Raw genomic sequence first — 21725 nt, forward strand, 5'->3', positions numbered from 1 at the left:
CCTCCCACCCCCTAGGGGCGCTCTAGCCGCTTCGCTCTATGGTTGTTGGCTGCCCTTTCGGCCGACCCCAAATCTGGAGCTGGTTTAAACGCACTTCCTTCAGGAGGGGTGTCCTCCAAACCTCCCGGACGGCAAATATCCCTATCTCTTCTTTAATACAGTATACCTTACGTCCACACTTTTATTATTATTAATCACATCCTTATGGACCCCCAGTATCCGGGCTTTCCCCCCGGGATGCAGCTAGGGCTCGCCCGTCTCTATGGCTCCCCCCACGACGCGGTTGGTACGGTCCATGGGCGAGGGAGGGGGGGGGAGAGGAAGCGCGCGGGCGGGTCTTAAAGGGGCCGCGGCCACTTTTCTCGGCTCTCCAGCGCGGCCCTGCGACCCGCCCGGCGGTGCTGCGCGTGCGCGTCAAGGGGGCGGGAGGTGGCGCCCCCTGTCTGCCGGGCCGGGAGTGCGCCTGCCCACGCGGGCGGCCCAGGCAAGATGCTGCAGGAAAACATCTTTCTGTTCGTGCCCAACCTCATCGGTGAGTTGCTCATTTGGCCTCTCCACAGCGCTTAGTACAGTGCTCTGCACACTGTAAGCGCTCAGTCTGTTTTATTTGTTCATATTTACTACTCTGTTCATTTTATTGGTACCTAGTACAGTGCTCTGCACACTGTAAGCGCTCAGTCTATTTTATATCTGTTCATATTTACTACTCTATTCATTTTATTGGTACCTAGTACAGTGCCCTGCACACTGTAAGCGCTCAGTTTATTATTTTATTTGTTCATATTTACTGCTCTATTAATTTTATTTGTCCATAGTACAGTGCCCTGCACATTGTAAGCGCTCAGTCTATTTTATTTGTTCATATTTACCACTCTATTCATTTTATTGGTACTTAGTACAGTGCCCTACACACTGTAAGCGCTCAGTCTATTTTGTTTGTTCATATTTACTACTCTATTCATTTTATTGGTACCTAGTACAGTGCCCTGCACACTGTAAGCGCTCAGTTTATTTGTTCATATTTACTACTCTATTCATTTTATTTGTCCATAGTACAGTGCCCTGCACACTGTAAGCGCTCAGTTTATTTTATTTGTTCGTATTTACTACTCTATTTATTTTATTTGTACCTAGTACAGTGCCCTGCACACTGTAAGCGCTCAGTCTATTTTATTTGTTCATATTTACCACTCTATTCATTTTATTGGTACTTAGTACAGTGCTCTACACACTGTAAGCGCTCAGTCTATTTTGTTTGTTCATATTTACTACTCTATTCATTTTATTGGTACCTAGTACAGTGCCCTGCACACTGTAAGCGCTCAGTTTATTTGTTCATATTTACTACTCTATTCATTTTATTTGTCCATAGTACAGTGCCCTGCACACTGTAAGCGCTCAGTTTATTTTATTTGTTCGTATTTACTACTGTATTCATTTTATTGGTACCTAGTACAGTGGCCTGCACACTGTAAGCGCTCAGTTTATTTTATTTGTTCATATTTACTACTCTATTCATTTTATTGGTACCTAGTACAGTGCCCTGCACACTGTAAGCGCTCAGTTTATTTGTTCATATTTACTCTATTCATTTTATTGGTACCTAGTACAGTGCTCTGCACACTGTAAGCGCTCAGTCTATTTTATTTGTTCATATTTACTACTCTGTTCATTTTGTTGGTGCCTAGTACAGTGTTATGCACACTGCAACCGCTCAGTCTATTTTATTTGTTCATATTTACTACTCTATTCCTTTTATTGGTACCTAGTACAGTGCCCTGCCCACTGTAAGCGCTCAGTTTATTTTATCTGGTCATATTTACTACTCTATTCATTTTATTTGTCCATAGTACAGTGCTCTGCACCCTGCAAGCGCTCATTTTATTTTATTTGTTCAAATTTACTACTCTGTTCATTTTATTTGTACATAATACAGTGCTCTAGACACTGCAAGCGCTCAGTTTATTTGTTCATATTTACTACTCTATTCATTTTATTTGTCCATAGTACAGTGCCCTTCACACTGTAAGCGCTCAGTTTATTTTATCAGTTTATTTTATTTGTTCACATTTACTACTGTATTCATTTTATTGGTACCTAGTATAGTGCTGTGCACACTCTGTAAGCGCTCAGTTTATTTTATTTGTTCATATTTACTACTCTGTTCATTTTATTTGTCCATAGTACAGTGCCCTGCACACTGTAAGCGCTCAGTTTATTTTATCTGTTGATATTTACTACTCTATTCATTTTATTTGTACATAGTACAGTGCTCTGCACACTGTAAGCGCTCATATTATTTTATTTGTTCATAGTTACTACTCTATTCATTTTATTGGTACCTAGTACAGTGCTCTGCACACTGTAAGCGCTCAGTCTATTTTATTTGTTCATATTTACCACTCCATTTTATTGGTACCTAGTACAGTGCCCTGCACACTGTAAGCGCTCAGTTTATTTTATCTGTTCATATTTACTACTCTGTTCATTTTATTTGTCCATAGTACAGTGCTGTGCACACTGCAAGCGCTAACTTTATTTTATTTGTTCATATTTACTACTCTATTCATTTTATTGGTACATATTACAGTGCTTTGCACACTGCAAGCGCTCAGTTTATTTGTTCATATGTACTACTCTATTCATTTTATTTGTCCGTAGTACAGTGCCCAGCACACTGTAAGCGCTCAGTCTATTTTATTTGTTCGTATTTACTACTCTATTCATTTTATTTGCCCATAGTACAGGGCCCTGCACACTGTAAGTGCTCAGTTTATTTGTTCATATTTACTACTCTATTCATTTTATTGGTACTTAGTACAGTGCTCTGCACACTGTAAGCGCTCAGTTTATTTTATTTGTTCATATTTACTATTCTATTCCTTTTATTGGTACCTAGTACAGTGCCCTGCACACTGTAAGCGCTCAGTTTATTTTACTTGTTCATATTTACCACTGTATTCATTTTATTTGTACCTAGTACAGTGCTCTGCACACTGTAAGCGCTCAGTCTATTTTATTTGTTCATATTTACTACTCTATTCATTTTATTGGTACCTAGTACAGTGCCCTGCACACTGTAAGCGCTCAGTTTATTTGTTCATATTTACTATATTCATTTTATTTGTCCATAGTACAGTGCCCTGCACACTGTAAGCGCTCAGTTTATTTTATTTGTTCGTATTTACTACTCTATTCATTTTATTGGTACCTAATACAGTGCCCTGCACACTGTAAGCGCTCAGTTTATTTGTTCATATTTACTACTCTATTCATTTTATTTGTACAAAGTACAGTGCCCTGCACACTCTAAGCGCTGTTTATTTGTTCATATTTACTATTCTATTCATTTTATTTGTACATAGTACAGTGCTCTGCACACTGTAAGCGCTTTTATTTTATTTGTTCATATTTACTACTCTATTCATTTTATTTGTACATAGTACAGTGCTCTGCACACTGTAAGCGCTCAGTTTATTTTATTTGTTCATATTTACTATATTGTATTTATACATAATAATAATGATGCTGGTATTTGTTAAGCGCTAACTATGTTCTGAGCACTGGGGGATTATATACAGATTTACTACTCTATTTTATTAATGATGTGTATATAGCTATAATTCTATGTATTCTGATGGTATTAATAATAATGATGGCATTTGTTAAGCACTATGTGCAAAGCACTGTTCTAATAATAATAATGGTATTTGTTAAGCGCTTGCCATGTGCTAAGCACTGTTCTAAGCTAAGCACTGGACTAAGTTCTGTGCTAAGCACTGGACTAAGCGCTTGGGAAGTCCAAGTCGGCAACATCTAGAGACGGTCCCTACCCAACAGCGGGCTCACAGTCTAGAAGGGGGAGACGGCCAACAAAACCAAACATATTAACAAAATAAAATAAATAGAATAAATATGTACGAGTGAAATAGAGTAACAAATATGTACAAACATATATACATGTTAATAATAATATACATAATATTCATTCATTCAATCGTATTTGTTGAGCGCTTACTGTGTGCAGAGCACTGTACTAAGCGCTTGGGAAGTCCAAATTGGCAACATCTAGAGACGGTCCCTACCCAACAGCGGGCTCACAGTCTAGAAGGGGCAGACAGACGACAAAACAAAACATATTAACAAAATAAAATAAACGGAATAAATATGGACAAGTAAAATAAATAGAGAAATATGTACAAACATATATACATGTTAATAATATACATAATAATGTACATGTTATAATAATGATGGCATTTGTTAAGCGCTTACTATGTGCGAAGCACTGTTCTAAGCGCTGGTGGGGGGGGATACAAGGTGATCAGGTTGTCCCACGGGGGGCTCACAGTCTTCATCCCCAAGCTCGCTCTCTTCCTCCCTTCAAAGCCCTGCTGAGAGCTCACCTCCTCCGGGAGGCCTTCCCACACTCAGCCCCCTTTTTCCTCTCCTCCTCCCCATCCTCCCCTCTGCCCTCCCCCCTTCCCCTCCCCACAGCACCTGTATATATGTTTGTACAGATTTATTACTCGTCATCATCATCATCAATCATATTTATTGAGCGCTTACTGTGTGCAGAGCACTGTACTAAGCGCTTGAGAAGTACAAGTTGTCAACACATAGAGACGGTCCCTACCCAACAGTGGGCTCACAGTCTAAAAGGGGGAGACGGAGAACAAAACCAAACATATTAACAAAATAAAATAGAGTAGATATGTACAAGTAAAATAAATCTAGTTTACTTGTGCATATTTACTACTCTATTTATTTTGTTAATGATGTGCATAGAGCTCTAATTCTATTTATTCTGACGCTTTTGACACCTGTCTCCATGTTTTGTTTTGGTGCCTGCCTCCCCCTTCTAGACTGTGAGCCCGTTGTCGGGTAGGGACCGTCTCTATCTGTTGCCGACTTGGACTTCCCAAGCGCTTAGTACAGTGCTCTACACGCAGTCAGCGCTCAATAAATATGATGGAATGAATGAATGCACACAGTGAGCGCTCAATAAATACGATGGGATGAATGAATGAACGAATGGCCTTGCCCTTGCCAGATCGGGCCCCTGTGGCAATTAACATGGCCAGCCCCAAATTGGGCAGGGACTGTCCAACCCCATTTGCTTGTCTCCACCCCAGCGCTTAGTACAGTGCCTGGCCCATAGTAAGCGCTTACATACCGTCATTATTTTTACTATAATAATGATAATAATAATAGTAATGGCATTTATTAAGCGCTTACTATGTGCAAAGCACTGTTCTAAGCTCTGGGGGGGATACAAGGTGATGAGGTTGTCCCACATGGGGCTCACAGTCTTCATCCCCATTTTACATATAATAATAATAATGATGATGATGGCATTTATTAAGCGCTTACTATGTGCAAAGCACTGTTCTAAGCGCTGGGGAGGTTACAGGGTGATCAGGTTGTCCCACAGGGGGCTCACAGTCTTAATCCCCATTTTACAGATGAGGGAACTGAGGCATAGAGAAGTGAAGTGACTTGCCCAAAGTCACCCAGCTGACAGTTGGCAGAGCTGGGATTTGAACCCACGACCTCTGACTCCAAAGCCCGGGCTCTTTCCACTGAGCCACGCTGATGAGGGAACTGAGGCCCAGAGAAGTGAATTGACTTGCCCAAAGCCACCCAGCTGACAAGTGGCCGAGCCGGGATCTGAACCCACGACCTCTGACTCCAAAGCCCGGGCTCTTTTCCACCGAGCCACGGTTTGTTAAGCGCTTACTGTGTTCTAAGCGCTGGAATGATGGTATTTGTTAATCGCTTACTATGAGCCGCCATCATCATCAATCGTATTTATTGAGCGCTTACTCTGTGCAGAGCACTGGACTAAGCACTTGGGAAGTACAAATTGGCAACATCTAGAGACAGTCCGTACCCAACAGTGGGCTCACAGTCTAAAAGGGGGAGACAGAGAACAAAACCAAAGGTACTAACAAAATAAAATAAATAGAATAGATATGTACAAGTAAAATAAATAAATAAATAGAGTAATAAATATGTACAAAAATATATACATATATACAGCTGCTGTGGGGAAGGGAAGGAGGTAGGATGGGGGGAGCCAGGCGCTGTACTAAGCGCTGGGGTGGAGAGAAGCGAATCGGGTTGGACACCGTCCCTCTCCCACGTAGGGCTCACAGTCTCAATCCCTATTTTCCGGATGTGAGGGAACTGAGGCCCAGAGAAGTGAAGCGACTTGCCCAAGGTCACACAGCAGGCAATAATAATAATAATAATGATGATGGCAAGTGGCCGGGCAGGGATTAGAACCCAAGACCTCCTGACGCCCGGGCCTGCGGTCTGTCCACTACACCATATTAATATTTTTCATCTCCCTCTCTCCCCGCAAGGCTACGCACGGATCGTCTTCGCCCTAATCGCCTTCTACTTCATGCCCTGCTGCCCGCTCACGGCCTCCTCTTTCTACCTGCTGAGCGGCCTCCTGGACGCCTTCGATGGCCACGCTGCCCGGGCGCTTGACCAAGGTGACTCCCCGGCTCCTTGGCCATCACTTCCCTTGACCTCAGAGAAGCAGCGGGGCTCAGTGGAAAGAGCCCGGGCTTTGGAGTCAGAGGTCATGGGTTCGAATCCCGGCTCCGCCAGTTGTCAGTTGGGTGACTTTGGGCCAGTCACTTCACTTCTCTGGGCCTCAGTGACCTCATCTGGAAAGTGGGGATGAAGACTGTGAGCCCCGGGTGGGACAACCTGATCACCTTGTAACCTCCCCAGCGCTTAGAACAGTGCTTTGCACATAGTAAGTGCTTAATAAATGCCACCATTATTAGTATTATTATTCTCTGGGCCTCAGTTCCCTCATCTGTCAAATGGGAATGAAGACTGTGAGCCCCCCGGGGGACAACCTGATTACCTTGTAACCTCTCCAGCGCTTAGAGCAGTGCTTTGCACATAGTAAGCGCTTAATAAATGCCACCATTATTATTATTATTATTATTCTCTGGGCCTCAGTTCCCTCATCTGTCAAATGGGGATAAAGACTGTGAGCCCTGTGTGGGACAACCTGATCACCTTGTAACCTCCCCAGCGCTTAGAGCAGTGGTTTGTACATAGTAAGCGCTTAATAAATGCTATCATTATTATTATTATTATTCTCTGGGCCTCAGTTCCCTCATCTGTCAAATGGGGATAAAGACTGTGAGCCCCACGTGGGACAACCTGATCACCTTGTAACCTCCCCAGCACTTAGAACAGTGCTTTGCACATAGTAAGCGCTTAATAAATGCCACCATTATTATTATTATTCTCTGGGCCTCAGTTCCCTCATCTGTCAAATGGGGATGAAGACTGTGAGCCCCCCCGGGGGACAACCTGATCACCTTGTAACCTCCCCAGCGCTTAGACCAGTGCTTGGCACAGAGTAACTTCTTAATAAATGCCACCATTATTATTATTATTATTCTCTGGGCCTCAGTTCCCTCATCTGTCAAATGGGGATTAAGACTGTGAGCCCCGTGTGGGACAACCTGATCACCTTGTAACCTCCCCAGCACTTAGAACAGTGCTTGGCACATAGTAAGCACTTAATAAATGCCACCATTATTATTATTATTATTAACCCACTCCGCCCCTTAACTCCTTGATGCTCCAGTTCTCTCCTTTGGCACGCCAAAGGTTATGGTTCTGAGGCCAGTGACTCGTCACATTCCCACTCAGGAAAGATAGACCGCCGCTGCAGCGGGAGGGATTTAAATTAAACTTCAGGACGTGCTCCCTAACTTTGACGTTTGTCCCGGAGAGGAGCGAGGGAGGGAGGGCCGGTCTTGTTTGGAGGCAAGAGGAATAGGATGATCTTGGAGGTGGCTAACTGCCCAATGATTCTTTAAGCCCTTGCCCTTTCATAGAGTTTTATTAAGTGCTTACTGTGTGCCACACACTGTCCTAAGCACTGGTGTAGATAATAATAATAATAATGATAACAATAATGGCATTTATTAAGCGCTTACTATGTGCAAAGCACTGTTCTAAGCGCTGGGGGGGGATACAAGGTGATGAGGTTGTCCCACATGGGGCCTCACAGTCTTCATCCCAGAGAAGTGAAGTGACTTGCCCAAAGTCACACAGCTGACAAGTGGCGGAGCCGGGATTCGAACCCATGACCTCCGACTCCAAAGCCCGGGCTCTTTCCACTGAGCCACGCTGCTTCTCATCTAATAATAATGAAGGTATTTGTTAAGCGCTTACTATGCGCCAAGCACTGTTCTAAGCACTGGGGTAGATACAAGGTCATCGGTTTGTCCCCCGTGGGGCTCCCAGTCTTCATCCCCATTTTCCAGATGAGGTCACTGTGGCACAGAGAAGTGAAGTGGCTTGCCCAAGGTCACACAGCTGACAAGTGGTGGTGGTGGGATTAGAACCCACGACTTCTGACTTCCAAGCCCGGGCTCTTTCCACTAAGCCACGCTGCTTCCCACGGCCTGATGATAGTATTTATTAAGCGCTTACTATGTGCAACGCACCATTCTAAGCGCTGGAGAGGTTAAAAAGTGATCGGGTTGTCCCACGGGGGGGGCTCACGGTCTTCATCCCCATTTTACAGTTGAGGTCACTGAGGTCCAGAGAAGTGAAGTGACTCGCCCAAAGTCACCCAGCTGACAAGCGGCGGAGCCGGGCTCTGAACCCACGACCTCTGCCTCCCAAGCCCGGGCTCTTTCCACTGAGCCACGCTGCTTCTCAAGAAAAGTGTTTCCCCCCCGATCTCTCTCCCCCGCCTTCTCTACCTTCTCCCCTCCTCCTCCCGCCCCCCCCCCCCCCCCCAATGGCCTTCCCCCTCCCCGGCCCCACCGCACCCCCACCTTCCTTCGCCCTTCGGGGCGCTGGTTGTGTGCCCGGTGTGCGGTGTGGGGTGTCCGGGGTTGGGTTTTGCCGGTTGTGGGGGGAAGGGGGGTTGCGTCGGGTGCGCGGAGGGGGTAGGTCGCGGGGGCCCGGCCCACTCCCGGACTACTGCATCAGCCTTCTCTCTGATCTCCCATCCTCGTGTCTCTCCCCACTTCAATCCATACTTCACGCTGCTTCCCGGGTTGTCTTTGTCCAGAAACGCTCTGGGCATGTCACTCCCCTCCTCAAAAATCTCCAGTGGCTCCCAATCAATCCGCGCATCAGGCAGAAACTCCTCCCCCTGGGCTTCCAGGCTGTCCATCCATCCATCCCCTGGCCCCCTCCTCCCTCACCTCCCTTGTGTCCTTCTCCAGCCCAGCCCGCACCCTCCGCTCCTCCGCCGCTAATCTCCTCACCATAAGGCCTCGTTCTCGCCCGTCCCGCCATCGACCCCCGGCCCACGTCCTCCCCCTGGCCCGGAATGGCCTCCCTCTGCCCATCCACCAAGCTCGCTCTCTTCCTCCCTTCAAGGCCCCGCTGAGAGCTCACCTCCTCCAGGAGGCCTTCCCACACTCAGCCCCTCCCGTCCTCTCCCCCTCGTCCCCCTCTCCATCCCCCTCATCTTACTTCCTTCCCTTCCCCACAGCACCTGTATATATGTATATATGTTTGTACATATTTATCACTCTATTTATTTATTTTACTTGTACATATCTATTCTATTTATTTTATTTTGTTAGTATGTTTGGTTTTGTCTCCCCCTTTTAGACTGTGAGCCCACTGTTGGGTAGGGACTGTCTCTCTATGTTGCCAATTTGGACTTCCCAAGCGCTTAGTACAGTGCTGTGCACACAGTAAGCGCTCAATAAATACGATTGATGATGATGATGATGATGATGACTGGCCCAAAGCCACCCAGCTGACAGTTGGCGGGGCCGGGATTCGAACCCAGGACCCCTGACTCCCAAGGCCGGGCTCTTTCCACTGAGCCCCACCGCGTCTCCAGTTTAGGGGTGTTGGCCGTGGCGATTCCAACAGCCGCCCCCCCCCCCCCCCTTCACCTCTGACCCCTGCTCCTCCCTCCCTCCCAGGGACCCGATTTGGGGCGATGCTGGACATGCTGACCGACCGCTGTGCCACCATGTGTCTGCTGGTCAACCTGGCGCTGCTCTACCCCCGGGCAACCCTGCTTTTCCAGCTCAGCATGAGCCTGGACGTCGCCAGCCACTGGCTGCACCTGCACAGGTTACCCTTCGATTTGGGGGGGACTGGTCGGGGGGATCCTTGGGGGGGGGGCTGACCACCGGGCGCCTGGGGGGGACGTACGGCTGGGAGGCCCGCCGAGGACGGGGCCTCAACCCAGAGTGACGCCTGGGATGTGCTTCCTGCTTTATTTCTCCCCCTTCTAGACTGGGAGCCCGCTGTCGGGTAGGGACCGTCTCTAGGTGTTGCCAACTTGGACTTCCCAAGCGCTTAGTCCCATGCGCTGTGCACAATAAATACGATTGAATGAATGAATGAATGAATTTCTGTTTATTCCGACGACTTGACACCCGTCCACATGGTTTGTTTTGTCGTCCGTCTCCCCCTTCTAGACTGTGAGCCTGTTGTTGGGTAGGGACCAGCTCTATATGTTGCCAACTTGTACTTCCTAAGCGCTTAGTACAGTGCTCTGCACACAGTAAGCACTCAATAAATACAATTGAATGAATAAATTTCTATTTATTCTGACGACTTGACATCCATCCACATGTTTTGATTTGTCGTCCGTCTCCCCCTTCTAGACTGTGAGCCTGTTGTTGGGTAGGGACCGTCTCTATATGTTGCCGACTTGGACTTCCCAAGCACTTAGTACAGTGCTCTGCACACAGTCAGCGCTCAATAAATACGATTGAATGAATGAATTTCTATTTATTCCGACAACTTGACACCCGTCCACATGGTTTGTTTTGTCGTCCGTCTCCCCCTTCTAGACTGTGAGCCCACTGTTGGGTAGGGACCGTCTCTAGATGTTGCCGACTTGGACTTCCTAATTAGGTGCTTAGTCCAGTGCTCTGCACACAGTAAGCGCTCAATAAATACGATTGAATGAATGAATGAATGAATTTCTATTTATTCTGACAACTTGACACCCGTCCACATGTTTTGTTTTGTCGTCCGTCTCCCCCTTCTAGACTGTGAGCCCGTTGTTGGGTAGGGACCATCTCTATATGTTGCCGACTTTGACTTCCCAAGCGCTTAGTACAGTGCTCTGCACACAGTAAGCGCTCAATAAATACAATTGAATGAATGAATTTCTATTTATTCCGATGACTTGACATTTGTCCACATGTTTTGTTTTGTCGTCCGTCTCCCCCTTCTAGACTGTGAGCCCGCTGTTGGGTAGGGACCGTCTCTAGATGTTGCCAACTTGGACTTCCCAAGCACTTAGTACAGTGCTCTGCACACAGTAAGCGCTCAATAAATACGACTGAATGAATGAATGAATTTCTATTTATTCCGACGACTTGACACCCGTCCACATGTTTTGTTTTGTCGTCCGTCTCCCCCTTCTAGACTGTGAGCCCGCTGTTGGGTAGGGACCGGCTCTATATGTTGCCGACTTGGACTTCCCGAGTGCTTAGTCCAGTGCTCTGTGCACAGTAAGCGCTCAATAAATACGAATGAATGAATAAATACGATGGAATGGACGAATGAAAGCGGGGACTGGGGTATCACGGGGGCGGCCGGACAGGCCCTGGCTTCGTTAGCAGCGTCGCTGATGCTGAGGCCGGGAGACCCTGCACATTTGGGGGTGAGAGGAGGAAAAAAAGAGAGGGGTGGGATGGGGAGGCGTGTGGAGGGTGATGTCTGTCTTACGTTTCCTCCTCCCACAACAGCTCGGTGGTCCGGGGCAGTGGCAGCCACAAGACCATTGATCTGACGGGAAATCCGGTGCTGCGGCTCTACTACACGTCCCGGGTGAGGCCCCGCTTGTCCTTCCTGCCCACCGACTCTCCCCCTCCACCCCGCCTACCCCCTTCCAGAATTCAGGTTTCCTGTTCCTCCACGTCTCATGCTGGGTGCCCATGGCTTCGCCCCCACCATTTCTGCTCCCCCAATTGTCCCCTGCCCCCCTCCTTCCTTCTTTAATAATAATAATAATGATGGCATTTATTAATAATAATAATAATGGCATTTGTTAAGCGCTTACTATGTGCAAAGCACTGTTCTAAGTGCTTACTATGTGCAAAGCACTGTTCTAAGTGCTTACTATGTGCAAAGTGCTGGGGAGGTTACAAGGTGATCAGGTTGCCCCACGGGGGGCTCACAGTCTTCATCCCCATTTTGCAGCTGAGGGAACTGAGGCACAGAGAAGTGAAGTGACTCGCAAGAGAAGCCGCGTGGCTCAGTGGGAAGAGCCCGGGCTTTGGAGTCGGAGGGCATGGGTTCGAATCCCGGCTCCGCCACATGTCTGCTGTGTGACATTGGGCAAGTCACTTAACTTCTCTGGGCCTCAGTGACCTCATCTGTAAAATGGGGAGGATGACTGTGAGCCCCACGCGGGACAACCTGGTCAACTTGTAGCCCCCAGTGCTTAGAACAGTGCTTTGCACATAGTAAGCGCTTAACAAATGCCATCATTATTATTATTATTGCCCAAAGTCACACAGCTGACAGTTGGCGGAGCCGGGATTCGAACCCATGACCTCTGACTCCAAAGCCCGGGCTCTTTCCGCTGATCCTTTTCTCCCATTGTTTTGGCAGCCTGTGTTGTTCCTCATGTGTGCTGGGAACGAACTCTTCTACTGTCTGCTCTACCTTCTCAACTTCTCCGAGGGACCGACAGGTACAGGCGGGGAAGGGCTGTTTTTAGGGTCCCGGGGAGTTTGGAAGATGGACCGTGGGGGTTAATAATAATAATAATAATAATAATAATGATGGTATTTGTTAAGCGCTTACTATGTGCAAAGCATTGTGCTCTACCTTCTTAACTTCTCCAAGAGACCAACAGGTATGGGCGGGGAAGGGCTGTTTTTAGGGTCCCGGGGAGTTTGGAAGATGGACCGTGGGGGTTAATAATAATAATAATAATAATAATGGCATTTGTTAAGCGCTTACTATGTGCAAAGCACTGTGCTGTACCTTCTGAACTTCTCCAAGGGACCAACAGGTACGGGCAGGGAAGGCTGTTTTTAGGGTCCCGGGGAGTTCGGAAGATGGACCTTGGGGGTTAATAATAATAAGAATAATAATAATGATGGCATTTGTTAAGCGCTTACTATGTGCAAAGCACTGTGCTCTACCTTCTCAACTTCTCCGAGGGACCAACAGGTACGGGTGGGGAAGGGCTGTTCTATGGGTCCCGGGGAGGTCGGAAGATGGACCGTGGGGGTTAATGATAATAATAATAATGATGGCATTTGTTAAGCACTTACTATGCGCCAAGCACTGTTCTAAGCGCTGGGGGTGGTTACAAGATGATCAGGTTGTCCCACGTGGGGCTCATAGTCTCAATCCCCATTTTACCGATGAGGTAACCGAGGCTCAGAGAAGTTAAGTGACTTGCCCAAGGTCACACAGCAGATGTGGTGGAGTTGGGATTCAAACCCATGACCTCTGACTCCCAAGCCCTGGCTCTTTCCACTGAGCCACGCTGCTCGGAGTTTAGGGCTGCTAGGGAGAAGGTGGAAGGGGGCGGCGCTGATTTTCTTGTAATAAAAATAACGGTGTGAGGCACTGTTTTCATTCATTCAGTCGTATTTACTGAGCGCTTACTGTGTGCGGAGCACTGTACTAAGCGCTTGGGAAATACAAGTCGGCAGCATATAGAGGCGGTCCCTACCCAACAACGGGCTCACAGTCTAGAAGGGGGAGACAGACGACAGAACAAAACATATGGACAGGTGTCAAGTCGTCAGAACAAATAGAAATAAAGCTAGATGCACATCATTAACAAAATAAATAGAACAGTAATATGGACAAGTAAAATAAATAGAGTAATAAATCTGGGATTGATAGACTATTACTGTTACTTTTATGATTCATTCAATTTATTGAGCACTTACTGTGTGCAGAGAACTGTACTAAGCGCTTGGAAAGTCCAAGTTGGCAACATCTAGAGACGGTCCCTACCCAACAACGGGCTCCCAGTCTAGAAGGGGGAGACGGACAACAAAACAAAACATGTGGACAGGTGTCAAGTCATCAGAACAAATAGAAATAAAGCTAGATGCACATCATTAACAAAATAAATAGAATAGTAAATATGGACAAGTAAAATAGAGTAATAAATCTGGGATTGATAGACTAGTACTGTTATTTTTATGATTCATTCATTCATTGTCGTATTTATTGAGCGCTTACTGTGTGCAGAGCACTGTACTAAGCGCTTGAGAAGTACAAATTGGCAACATATAGAGACGATCCCGACCCAACAACGGGCTCCCAGTCTAGAAGGGGGAGACAGACGACAAAACAAAACATGTGGACAGGTGTCAAGTCGTCAGAACAAATAGAAATAAAGCTAGATGCACATCATTAACAAAATAAATAGAATAGTAAATATGTACAAGTAAAGTAGAGAGTAATATATCTGGGATTGATAGACTGTTACTGTTCAATCAATCAATCGTATTTATTGAGCGCTTACTTTGTGCAGAGCACTGTACTAAGCGCTTGGGAAGTACAAGTTGGCAACATATAGAGACAGTCCCTACCCAACAGTGGGCTCACAGTCTAAAAGCCTCACAGTCTGTTATTTTTATGAGGATGAGGGTACTTGTTAGGGGCTTACTAACTTACTAAGAGAAGCAGCATGGCTCAGTGGAAAGAGCATGGGCTTTGGAGTCAGAGGTCATGGGTTCAAATCCCGGCTCCACCACTCGTCAGCTGTGTGACTCTGGGCAAGTCACTTCATTTCTCTGTGCCTCAATTACCTCATCTGTAAAATGGGGATTAAGACTGTGAGACCCCCGTGGGACAGCCTGATCACCTTGTAACTTCCCCAGCACTTAGAACAGTGCTTTGTACGTAGTAAGCGCTTAATAAATGCCATCATTATTATTATGAGCCCACTGTTGGGTAGGGACCGGCTCTGTGTGTTGCCGACTTGTACTTCCCAAGTGCTTAGTTCAGTGCTCTGCACACAGTAAGCGCTCAATAAATACGATTGATTGATTGATTGATAAGACACAGGCTTTATAATCTAAGAGCGAGGAGAATGGGTATTTTATCTCCATTGGGCACATGAGGAGGAAGGCAGAGAACGGTTAGGTGACTTGTCCAAGGTCACAGAGCAGGCAAGTGGCAGAGCCAGGACTATAACCCAGGTCTCCTGCTTCCCAGTTCCGGCCTCCTTCCCCTAGGCCTCGGTGGACACAGCACCGGGGTAGATTCAATTCAGTCGTATTTATTGAGCGCTTACCGTGTGCAGAGCACTGTACTAAGCGCTTGGGAAGTCCAAGTTGGCAACATCTAGAGACGGTCCCTACCCAACAGCGGGCTCCCAGTCTAGAAGACAGCGGGCTCACAGTCTCTGTTGGATCCGTTGGATTAGAGAAGCAGCGTGGCTCAGTGGAAAGAGCCCGGGCTTTGGAGTCAGAGGTCATGGGTTCAAATCCCGATTCTGCCGCCTGTCTGCTGTGTGACCTTGGGGAAGTCACTTCACTTCTCTGAGCCTCAGTTCCCTCACCTGGAAAATGGGGATGAAGACTGTGAGCCCGACATGGGGCAACTTGATCACCTTGTATTCCTCCCTAGCGCTTAGAGCAGTGCTCTGCACATAGTAAGCGCTTAACAAATGCCATTATTATTATTATAGAAGGTACCCAGTAGAAACCGGACAAGTGAGGGTTCATGGGAGCAGAGCTATTGGCACGGAAGATAGTAGCAGGGAGAAAGGAATTGATGGTGCATTTTCCGTCTCTCCTCCCCAAACCCCCTTTCCCTCAGTGGGCCTGGGATCAGCCGGCCTGTTCCGGGTGGGAGTGTGGCTTTGCGCACCCGTCGCCTTCCTCAAGTCCCTCATCAGCGTCGTCCACCTGGTGACGGCTTCCCGCAACATGGCCGCGCTGGATGCCGCCGACCGGGCCAAGAGGAAGTAGTCCCGCGGTCCCGGCCGGAGCCCCTCCCCTGCCTCCGAGACCCCCTCGCTCCCACCCGGGCTGTTCCCCGGAGCGGACAGCACAGCCCCCAGTCCCAGGCGGCGGCGGCCAGGACACCATCGCACCCCACCCCAGCGCGCTCACGTCCCACCTCATCCGCCGTGTTCCCACCGCGACGGCGGCCACCCTCTCGCCCGACAGGTCACAGCTGCCCAGGGGTGTCACGCCCTCGGTCGTCACGTTTGCCGGAGGGAAGGGGTCCCGTCCCTGCCATCCTAGTTCCATTGGATCAATCAATCAGTCGTATTTATTGAGCGCTTACTGTGTGCGGAGCACTGGACTAAGCGCTTGGGAAGTACAAGTCGGCAACGCAGAGAGACAATCCCTACCCAACAGCGGGCTCACAGTCTCTTTGGACCCGTTGGATTAGGGAAGCAGTGTGGCTTAGTGGAAAGAGCCCGGGCTTTGGAGCCAGAGGTCATGGGTTCAAATCCCGGCCCCACCACTTGTCAGCTGTGTGACTTGGGGCCGGTCACTTCACTTCTCCGGGCCTCAGTTCCCTCATCTGTCAAATGGGGATGAAGACTGTGAGCCCCCCCCGTGGGACACCCTGATCACCATGTAATCTCCCCAGCGCTTAGGACAGTGCTTTGCACATAGTAAGCGCTTAGTAAATGCCATCATTATTATTATTATTATCTGGAGGAGGGGGAAGAGGAGGTCCCCTCTCTGGGTGCAGCCATGTTCCGAATACTGATGTGTCACTAAAGGCAGTGAGATCGCGTCCTCTGCCCTGCTTCTGAGAAAAGGGTGGGCACCCAGTAGGAGGGCGATGGGTTAGGGGGCTCTCAGGGCACTGAGCTGAAAAGAACCAGCACAGCCTGGCAGGAACGGAGTGGAGGCCGGGCCTCCACATGGGGTAGAAGGCACAAGCCACATTCCTCCTTTTAATCCCGGCCCGGATCGCCGCTGCCGATAGGGGAACGAGGACGCCTCAGCTGCTCGGTCTGGAAGGGAAAGGGATAATTCCCATCCTCTGTCTTACTGTCTCTGTGTCTCGTGTCTAGCCTGGGCCCAAGGCCTGGAAAATAAAGGCGGAAAAAGCTTCAACATTCCCCACCGGCCTCCTTTCTTGGGCCCAGGGGCTGGGAAAGGGCTGGAGATTGGGGGTTGGGGGAGGTGGAGAAGTAAATGAACTGTTTGTTCCTTTTCCCATGAACTGAGGTGAGGCATTAATGAAAAGGTGGAGGAAAAAGGGCTCAAAGCAGATTTTTGGGCCGGGGGGAGTCCTGAGCAGGGCCTGCGAGGGAGCATGGAATAAAAACTCCCTGCCCAGTTACATAATAATGATAATGGTGGTATTTGTTAAATGCTTACTATGTGCGAAGCACTGTTCTAAGCGCTGGGAGGATGCAAGGTGATCACGTGGGGCTCACAGTCTTAATCCCCATTTTACAGAGGAGGGAACTGAGGCACAGAGAATCAATCGTATTTATTGAGCGCTTACTGTGTGCAGAGCACTGTACTAAGCGCTTGGGAAGCACAAGTTGGCAACATGTAGAGACGGTCCCTACCCCACTCTGCACTCTGCTAGGGAATGAGACACGGTCCCCAACCTCAACCACCTCCAGGCCAAAGAATCTCATCTTCCTCTCAATCAATCAATCGTATTTATTGAGCGCTTACTGTGTGCAGAGCACTGGACTAAGCGCTTGGGAAGTACAAGCTGGCAACATATAGAGACAGTCCCTCCCCAACAGTGGGCTCACAGTCTAGAAGGGGGAGACAGAACAAAACCAAGCATACTAACAAAATAAAATAAATAGAATAGATATGTACAAGTAAAATAAATAAATAATAAATAAGTAATTTTTAATTTAAAAATAAATAGAATAGATATGTACAAGCAAAATAAATAAATAATAAATAAATAATTTTTTAATTTAAAAATAAATAGATATGTACAAGTAAAATAAATAATAAATATTTTTTTTAATTTAAAAATAAATAGAATAGATATGTACAAGTAAAATGAATAAATAATTTTTTAATTTAAAAATAAATAGAATAGATATATACAAGTAAAATAAATAATAAATAATTTTTTTAATTTTAAAATAAATAGACTAGATATGTACAAGTAAAATAAATAATAAATAATTTTTTTAATTTTAAAATAAATAGACTAGATATGTACAAGTAAAATAAATAATTTTTCAATTTAAAAATAAATAGAATAGTTATGTACAAGTAAAATAAATAAGTAAATAATTTTTTTAATTTAAAAATAAATAGAATAGATATGTGCAAGTAAAATAAATAATAAATAAATTTTATTATTTTATTATTTATTTTATTCTGTTCCACTCCCCCGTGGCTCAGCTACCATGGGACCTCTCCCCAGTTAGCCATCCTGAACCGCGGGCGAGCACCTCCTGGGCACTGCTTGCTCCAAGTCATTACAAACAAGCATAAAATAGAATCAAAACTAAGCCTCCTTACTCATTAAATATTACCCAGGGTCCAGAGGGCGAAGCAGGCGGGGAAGGCATCATTCCCGGAGGAATGGGGTGAGGGTGGACTTGGTCCCAAGCCACCGAGGCGGTCAGTGGATCCTGGGGGTGACGGCTGGCACCCAAGAGCGGCTAGATGCCAGCCGGGAGGGATGGGCATGTAAACTGCAGGAAGGTAAACTGATACCTTTGGCCTGGGAGAGTGTTGCCGCGTGAAGCAGCGTGGTTCGGTGGCAGGGAGCCGGAGGTCCTGGGTTCTAATCCTGACTCCCCCACACGTCTGCTGTTGTCACTTCTCTGAGCCTCAGTTCCCTCATCTGTAAAATGGGGATTAAGACTGTGAGCCCCACGTGGGACAACGTGCTCACCTTGCATCCCCCCTGCCCAGCAAACAGTGCTTTGCACATAGTAAGTGCTGAACAAATGCCATCATTATTATTATTCTAGGACATTCAGTGGGGCTTAGTGGATACAGCACGGCCTGGGAGTCTGAAGGAACAGGGTTCTAATCCCGCCCCTGCCACTAGGCTGCTGTGTGACCTTGGGCAAGCCACTTCTCTGTGCTTCAGTTTCCTCATCCATAAAATGGGGATTAAGACTGTGAACCCTCCGTGGGACAGGGCCTGTGTCCAGCCGCCTCCGCCGCTTGTCAGCTGTGTGACTTTGGGCAAGTCACTTCTCTGGGCCTCAGTTACCTCATCTGGAAAAGGGGGATTAAGGCAGCCAAAAGGGGACAACCTGATCACCTTGTATTCCCCCCAGCGCTTACAGCAGTGCATCGCACATAGTAAGAGCTTCACTAATGCCCTCAGTATTATTAGGTGGGGCAGATGTTGGTCAAATGCCCACTAGAGTCTTGAGTTTCGGATCCAGCTGCTTCCCGCACCCCACGCCTCCCTTCTCAGCCGCGATTCCCTCTGTCCTCACCCATCCACCTCTCTCGTCCCCGGACTCCACATCCCTGGACAAGGGTAGGGAGCCGTCAGCCGCGGGGGACGGGCAAGGGGAGGGAAGCCGACGTCCCCCCGTTACGAGAGGGGTCAAGGTGAAACCCACCCGGATCAAAGGGACCCCGGGGGGTCTTTCGACCCAGAACCTGGCAGTCCTGTCAACCCCAAACCCCGGCCCCACACGAACTCTCCCTTCCTTTAACTCTCCCCCTTCTAGACTGTGAGCCCACTGTTGGGTAGGGACTGTCTCTATGCATTGCCAACTTGGACTTCCCAAGCGCTTAGTCCAGTGCTCTGCACACAGGAAGCGCTCAATAAATACGATTGATTGATTGATTGTGAGCCCACTGTTGGGTAGGGACTGTCTCTATGTGTTGCCAACTTGTACTTCCCAAGCGCTTAGTCCAGTGCTCTGCACACAGTAAGCGCTCAATAAATACGATTGATTGATTGATTGATTGATTGTGAGCCCACTGTTGGGTAGGGACTGTCTCTATGTGTTGCCAACTTGGACTTCCCAAGCGCTTAGTCCAGTGCTCTGCACACAGTAAGCGCTCAATAAATATGCTTGATTGGTTGATTGATTGTGAGCCCACTGATGGGTAGGGACTGTCTCTATGTGTTGCCAACTTGGACTTCCCAAGCGCTTAGTCCAGCGCTCTGCACACGGTAAGCGCTCAATAAATACGATTGATTGATTGATTGATTGTGAGCCCACTGTTGGGTAGGGACTGTCTCTAAGTGTTGCCAACTTGGACTTCCCAAGCGCTTAGTCCAGCGCTCTGCACACAGTAAGCGCTCAATAAATACGACTGATTGATTGATTGATTGTGAGCCCACTGTTGGGTAGGGACCGTCTCTATGTGTTGCCAACTTGGACTTCCCAAGTGCTTAGTCCAGTGCTCTGCACACAGTAAGCGCTCAATAAATACGATTGATTGATTGACTGGTTAACCCTGCCGCCTGATTTCCTCCCCCAAACCGAGGCTTCTGAACTCTAAGCTCCCCAAGTCCCAGGAAGATGCATATAGGAGGATGGGTCGACAGTTTTATTGTTCAACGTGGGGATAAGGCACACGGACTCAGTGACTCCTAGGACGCTGAGGACGGAAAGCCGAGCCCAGAGCGGAGTCTGGCTCTCCGGAGGGGAGATCCCGAGGGTTGTCACTCTACCTCCTTGCGCTCCCCGGCTTCTGGGGCCACGAGCCCCAACATACCCCTGGCTGTGCTGAAGAGGTTAATGGGGGAAGAGCCATCGGTGATGAGAGTTGACTTCAGTCCCAGGCCCTGGAGCAGTTTAACCTGGGGACGGAAAACAGGCAGAGCGGAAACCAGGTCAGCGGACTCTTTGGGCCTCATCCAGCCTCCCGGATGAAGCAGGGGATGGAACCAAGACCGATCCATCATTTATTTCTGACACAGTAAGCGCTCAATAAATACGATTGATGATGATGATTTATTTATCTTCACGGCTATCTCCCCCTCTAGACTGTTAGCTCCTTGCGGGCCAGGAACCTACCAACTCTGCTCTACTGTCCCCTCCCAAGCTCTTAATACAGTGCTCTGCACGCCGTAGGCATTTAATAAATCCAACTGGTTGACGACGATTGGGCAGCCTTGGAGTCCCACAGAGGGAAGGGGACTGCAGCGTGGCTCAGTGGAAAGAGCCCGGGCTTTGGAGTCAGAGGTCATGGGTTCAAATCCTGGCTCTGCCAACTGTGAGCTTGTGTGACTTCGGGCGAGTCACTTTGCTGGGCCCCAGTTACCTCATCTGTAAAACGGGGATGAAGACTGTGAGCTCCCCGTGGGACACCCTGATCACCTTGTAACCTCCCCAGCACTTAGAACTGTGCTTTGCACATAGTAAGCGCTTAATAAATGCGATTATTATTATTATTGTTGTTATTATTATTATTATTATTATTATTATTATCATTATCTCGTAACTACCCCAGCACTGAGTATAGTGCTTGGTGCAGTCAGCACTTAACACACACACACACACACACACCCCACACGATTATTGTTAGCATTCTTTGAAAATGCCCTTTCCTGCCCAGGGTCTCAGATGCAGGGCAGAAGAGACAACTGTCACTCTGGGTTCCTTGGCGAGGAAGTAATAATAATACTAATACTACTACTACTAATAATAATAATAATGGCATTTATTAAGCACTTACTATGTGCAAAGCACAATTCTAAGCTCTTGGCGGGGGACAAGGTAACCAGGTCGTCCCCCGGGGGTCTCACAGGCTTCAACCCCATTTTACAGATGAAGGAACTGAGGCCCGGAGAACAGAAGTGACTTGCCCAAAGTCACACAGCTG

At 47.7% G+C, this 21725-nt stretch overlaps 2 protein-coding genes across 2 annotated transcripts in view; one reads left to right on the forward strand and one right to left on the reverse strand.

The window, feature by feature from the left end:
- The first annotated feature begins 388 nt into the window (after nucleotides 1-388).
- CDIPT (CDP-diacylglycerol--inositol 3-phosphatidyltransferase) lies at nucleotides 389-16295 on the forward strand. The gene is made up of 6 exons (XM_038763235.1): nucleotides 389-532; nucleotides 6369-6503; nucleotides 9942-10095; nucleotides 11730-11811; nucleotides 12598-12679; nucleotides 15784-16295. Exons 1-6 carry the CDS (start codon nucleotides 490-492, stop codon nucleotides 15933-15935), a joined length of 648 nt encoding a protein of 215 aa, XP_038619163.1. The 5' UTR covers nucleotides 389-489; the 3' UTR covers nucleotides 15936-16295.
- A 4131-nt stretch (nucleotides 16296-20426) lies between these two features.
- The window catches only part of LOC119942628 (major vault protein), a 38668-nt gene continuing 37369 nt past the window's right edge, over nucleotides 20427-21725 (reverse strand). Inside the window, exon 15 of the mRNA XM_038763505.1 lies at nucleotides 20427-20700. Coding sequence (XP_038619433.1) covers nucleotides 20563-20700 — 138 coding nt within the window. The 3' untranslated portion in view covers nucleotides 20427-20562. The remainder of the gene's footprint in view (nucleotides 20701-21725) is intronic.

The sequence above is a fragment of the Tachyglossus aculeatus genome, chromosome 21 (assembly GCF_015852505.1).
Source record: "Tachyglossus aculeatus isolate mTacAcu1 chromosome 21, mTacAcu1.pri, whole genome shotgun sequence".
In the NCBI taxonomy this organism is placed as follows: Eukaryota; Metazoa; Chordata; class Mammalia; order Monotremata; family Tachyglossidae; genus Tachyglossus; species Tachyglossus aculeatus.